Source organism: Salvia hispanica, chromosome 4 (genome assembly GCF_029641045.1).
Source record: "Salvia hispanica isolate PSC_SH4W2 chromosome 4, Shi_PSC_v1, whole genome shotgun sequence".
In the NCBI taxonomy this organism is placed as follows: Eukaryota; Viridiplantae; Streptophyta; class Magnoliopsida; order Lamiales; family Lamiaceae; genus Salvia; species Salvia hispanica.
In genome coordinates, this window is record NC_142695.1 from 25,900,339 (window position 1) to 25,906,031 (window position 5,693).

The following is a 5,693-nucleotide window of genomic DNA, read 5'->3' on the forward strand; positions in this document are numbered from 1 at the left end:
TGTCCTACCATTTTTCATGAATCCTCCAGCTTTTTTCTCCAATGCAATGAATGCCAACGCACGAGATGAATATCTAAGAAGAAGGAGATGCCTATGAACACCATTATTGAGGTAGAACTGTTTGATGTATGGGGGATAGATTTTATGGGTCCATTTCCAAAATCAGGAGAGTACCAATATATCTTACTTACAGTTGAATACGTATCTAGGTGGGTGGAAGCAATTCCAACCAGAACTAACGATTCTAAAGTTGTCACTGCTTTTGTTAGAAAAAACATTTTTTGTAGGTTTGGTACACCCCGTGCCCTCATCACTTGATGGAGGATCTCACTTCAACAATAAATGGTTAGACAACATGTTGGACAAGTATAGAGTCAAGCATAGGGTCACCTCACCCTACTATCCTCAAGCAAATGGACAAACCGAGCTAGCAAACAGAGAGATCAAGTCAGTCCTTCAAAAGACGGTGAGCGTGAACAGAAAGGATTGGGCACTTCGGTTAGATGATGCATTGTGGGCGTACCGCACCGCCTACAAAGGTCCTATAGGTATGTCTCCTTATCAACTTGTGTTTGGGAAATCCTGTCATTTGCCTCTTGAGATGGAGTACAGGTCGTATTGGGCAATCAAGAAGTTGAACCAAGATTTTCAAAAGGCCGGTGAGGAGAGGCGTCTTTTTCTTAATGAGATGGACGAATTTCGAATGAAGGCTTATGACAGCTCATCTACCTACAAGGAACGAATGAAGGCTTACCATGATAGGACGATCAGTCCAAGAGAGCTCACTTTGGGTATGTAGTTTTGTCGCACAATTCGAGACTCTCTATGGTCCTCGGAAAGTTGAAGTCTAAATGGACCGGTCCTTACATGATCAAGAAAATCTATAACAGTGGAACGGTTGAGTTGCTAGTCCCGGATGGACAGTTGTTTCAAGCTAATGGCCACTGTGTGAAGAAATACTATAGTTCAGACAAGGTGTTGGAGGAAGAAGTTGATCTAGAAGAGCCACCCAAGGAGTAAAAAGGGGGTAAAGTCAAGATAATGACTTTAAAAGAGCGCTTGTTGGGAGGCAACCTAACCATTTTTGACAATTTTTGCTTTAATTTCTAAGTACTTTTGGTTTTTGGTTTAATTTTGTGCTTTGAAAAATTTTTCGCAGGTTCTGACCTCTACGTGGCGACTGTCGCATGAGCTGTGGCGGTCCACCACCTGCTCGCTGGAACAATCTGACGATGTACGGCGACTGCCAGACAGGCCGCGGCGGACCACCACATGAGCACAGTCTCCAGCGCAATTTTTTGAAATTTTTCGAATTTTCACCCTGTCCAACCTCTACGCGAAATTTTTTAAGGTATGTTTTCTTTTTAGTAGTTTACTCACGTCCCAACCGACTCTAAAAACTTATTTTACACTTTGTTGTAAATAAGTTTGGGGGGATGAACTGGTGGACCGTGAGTTTAGATTTTTGTTTTAGGGTTTTATTTTTGTTTTAAGATTTTGCTTTTGTTTTTCAAAACCCCGTATGAGAATTTTTTTTCTAAAAAGTTTCTTAAATCCATGTCGTGAACTTAACATGAAGAACTTAGAAACACGCATGCTTAGGGACACACTTTAGACTGAGTTGTCGATGATATTACATTCCATCTATGTTTAAGAATGACTTGACGTTTTGATTTGATGGTTTGGTGAAAAGATGCATAATTAGTGAATTGCTTGTTCGCCTTGATTCATGCCTACACTTTGTGAGGATTTGAGCCTTATTTTCTTTCTTGTGCGATTTATCTGCATTCATGTATATGTTTCTATAACTTGTTCCTAGTCTTGCCTAAGTTTACATAGTGTTTAAGTTGATTTAGGAGGATGATTGGCCATCTTTTCTAGCCTACTTGTATCCAAAATTTTCGACCCTCTCAAACTTTCAAATTTATTCCCTTTGGAGCCAATTTTGAGCCTTTTAGCCTATTCTTTAGAAACCAAAATAATGGGGACAATTCCTTGGGTTATTTAGTTTTTGTTATCTTCTTTTGTAAAGGAATTGGAGAGATAAGGAGGAAATTATAAAAGTAGTGTGATTAATGTAAAGAAAGTGCAAGTTGTGAAATAGAAAAATTAAAAATATGTGCTTGATTCTAGAAAGGATGCTTGTGAAAAAGAAAGAAAAGAAAAAAAAGGGGAAAAGAAAAGAAAAAGAAAAAGTGTAAAAGGTTGTGAAAAAGAAAAAGGAAATAAAAGGATTGGAAAGTGAGTTGAAGGAGAAAATAAAGACCTTTCGGACTTTTGATGCTTAATCACATCGAGTAGAAGAGGGATTAGACTTTGAGCAAGCCTATGGTAAACTTTGCATGATGCATGATTTGAGTGTTATGCACATTACCTTTATACACTTTGAGAGTGAGAGAAATAACACTTCCCATCATTGGAAGTTTGCCACATGTGAGTGCTTGAATTCAAGATGTTCCACGAGTTAGTAATGAAAGTGCACTAATAAGCCTTGTTTGATTTGATTGCGTTTAAACATGCTTAATCTATTCTTTCATCCTTTGAGGCAATGACGACGTCTAGTCCTTGTGCATTCTATGCGTCAATTATTGTTGTCTTTATTATTTTGTTCGAGGACAAACAAAAATGTAAGTTTGGGGAGTTGATACGCTCGGATTTTGCACTGTTTTAAGACCATTATTTGGTCTGTTTTTTATGCCAGGGTCACTCTACATGTCCAATAATTGCATATTTTATAAATTTTGGTATTTTGACATGTTTTGTGAGAAATGTGCATATTTGAGCCGAAAAAGAGAGTCAAAATGCAAAGTCTGGAAATCTGGAGTTCAGACGGCGACCGCCGCAAGATGTACGGCGACCGCCGGCGCCCGGCGGTCAGTGTTATGTAGCGGCCCGCCTCGAAAATTTATGCTTGGAAACGAGTCTCGCCCAGCGACCGCCGGAGTTCTTGTGGCGGCCCACCGTCGAAGGTACCGAGACTCTGGACTGCAACGCGGCGACCGCCGTCCAAGGTGCGGCGGCCCGCCGGAGAAAGGCGGCGAATCCGACTTGCCCTAGATCTGCTCTAAGGATTACCATATTTTGAAAATATTTTCTTTCTACAATGAGGATTGACTTTCCCCTATAAATAGGACCTCAAGCTTCATCAAATTAGAGCTTCTTTTTGCAACATAAATTCCCAGAGATTAAACGCTAGAGTACGTCATTGTGCAAGGAGTTGAAGAAGGATTTCAATAACATCAAGAACGACAAGGATTCAACCTACGGGTTTTATTTGCTTTAGTTTTATGTTCAAATTGTCTTCCCTTCAATCTATGTGTTTAGCTTATTTCATTATGTATATCTATACTCAAAGGATTCTAGGGATGTGTTAGTAACGACTTTGGTTATACAATTCCAGTTTTCTATTTAATATACGTTTTGTTTTTACTTTGATCCTTCCCTAAGTATTCGTGATGCTACATGATTGAGTGACACAATTATGTATGATTTAATATAACTTGCTTCATAACTGTGAGAGAGTTTTAGCGAGTTAGGTCCACTTAGTAGACGCTACAGTTAGCTTCCCTTAAAACGGCACTGTTAATTGAGAGTGGAGACTTTTCAAGGGTCTTAGGAGCTTTTTGGAGTTACGTATTAGGATTGACAACCCTAATATTGTAATCAGCGTTTGTATCGCATGAGCATAAGCTAGGTGACTCGTTCTATCAAAGTAATAATTGTGCTAGGGTATTGTAGTTTGGAATTTTTATAACCATAACTGTAAACGCACATCCCTGGAATTCCCCTTATCTCTATCGTTTATCTCTGTGTTTTATTTGCATCTAGTTGTTATTTACTTCAAATATATTCAGTTTTCAATAGTTTTCAAAATCTCTCGGTTCTCTAGATAGTAATTGAGTTTTAGTAGAGGATAGACACTTTGTGTTTGTTTTCCCCGTGTTTTGATATCCGGTACTGACCTTTAGCTATACTATATATCTTATGTATACTTGCGTGGGCATAGGCGTGGGCCAAGCCACCGCTCCAGCGGGGGCTTGGCCGGTGCCGGTCCCATTACTTCCACCATGGTTGTCTGTGTCTGCACACCTTTTATATTTTTTTACAGAGAAGAAAGGATGAAAGGGGAGAAGAAAGGGGGAGAGGAAAGAGTAATGAGAGAGAATTAGAAGTAATTATGACAATTGTATTCACAGCTGTGTGGGGTCCTCCTATTACTATAAATTAAAACCCTAGTTCGTTTCGAGATATAGTGAAATAATAATGTTTGCAATTTTACCATTTATTTTTGGAATAATATGCTAATTTTCTAGCATTTATAGTATAATATGAGTTTATACGTAACATATTATTTTACTTATTTGATATCTCAATAATATCATAATTTATGTGTATCTATGTTAATATAAAATGTTAATCAAAATTAATTTAGTTAATTATTTGAAAATAGAATATAAAATTATGATTTTTTTAATTTTTATTAGACTATATATATTCTCTTTTTTTTCTCATTTTAATAAAAGACCATCATTTTAACTTTTAAACATTTTTAAACAATAAAATGTTAGTCAAAATTAATCTAGTTAATTTATTTGAAAATAGAATATAAAATAATGATTTTTTTAATTTTTATTAGACTATATATTTTCTCCTTTTTTTTCTCATTTTAATAAAAGACCAACATTTTAACTTTTAAACATTTTTAAAAGATAATATTGTATAATTGGACGTGATAATTGTGAAAAATTGAAAGTTTATGATTTAATATTTTAATTTTAAACATAATGAAACTTGCCAAAAATTTACTAAATTTTTAAAATGGAATGAATATTATTTCATATAAAAATATATGCAATTTTGTATTGAAATTGAATATCTAATTGTGTTTTAATCATTTTGTAAATTTTTAAATATATAAAGGAGGTAAAAATAATATTTGTTTTTATAGTCTTACTATATATATATATATATATATATATATATATATATTATTTTTATAATTTTAGCGTTCTGGTTCCGTCCCTGCTCTGGAGCGAAGGGTTTCGAGAACCGCTTGAGCTCGGACTTCCCATGGTAAGATGTCATGGATCGTTGGAGGGGGCCGAAGATATACTACTTCGAATGGAGACATGCCTAAGGCGGAATGGGTGCTAGTGTTGTAACAGTATTCATTCAGCCCATGCCGACCACCTATTCCACTGCTTTGGTTGTTCGGACGAGAAGCACCGTAGGTAAGTTTGAAGGCAGTGATTATGGACCTCTGTTTTCCCATCTGTCTCGGGACGGTATGTCGAGCTCATCTTGAGCTTAGTGCGTGTCGCTTGAAATAGTTCGCGCCAAAACGAGCTGAGGAAAATAGGATCTTGGTCGGAGACAATGGAGCGGGGAATCCCATGCAATCGAACCACCTCTTTAGTAAACACCCCAGCCACCTATTTGGTAGAAAAGGGATGGCAAAGAGCCATAAAATGGGCGTATTTTGAGAGACGGTCGACCACCACGAACACACAATCTACCTCACTAGCTTTTGGTAGGCCCGATAAGAAATCCATACTCACATCCTCCCATACGCGTTCTGGAATGGGCAAAGGTGTCAAGAGACCCGCTGGGGCTTGAGTCTCGGTTTTGCTGCGTTGACGATTGCACAAGCAGCCACGAAGTTGGTCACATGCATGACTATGTAGGGCCAATAG

At 37.4% G+C, this 5,693-nt stretch overlaps 1 protein-coding gene across 1 annotated transcript; it reads left to right on the forward strand.

Annotated features, from left to right (window-relative positions):
* Window positions 1–355: 355 nt before the first annotated feature.
* LOC148927551 (uncharacterized) lies at window positions 356–1,191 on the forward strand. The gene is made up of 2 exons (XM_089056642.1): window positions 356–791; window positions 1,160–1,191. Exons 1-2 carry the CDS (start codon window positions 356–358, stop codon window positions 1,189–1,191), a joined length of 468 nt encoding a protein of 155 aa, XP_088912768.1.
* Window positions 1,192–5,693: the final 4,502 nt, after the last annotated feature.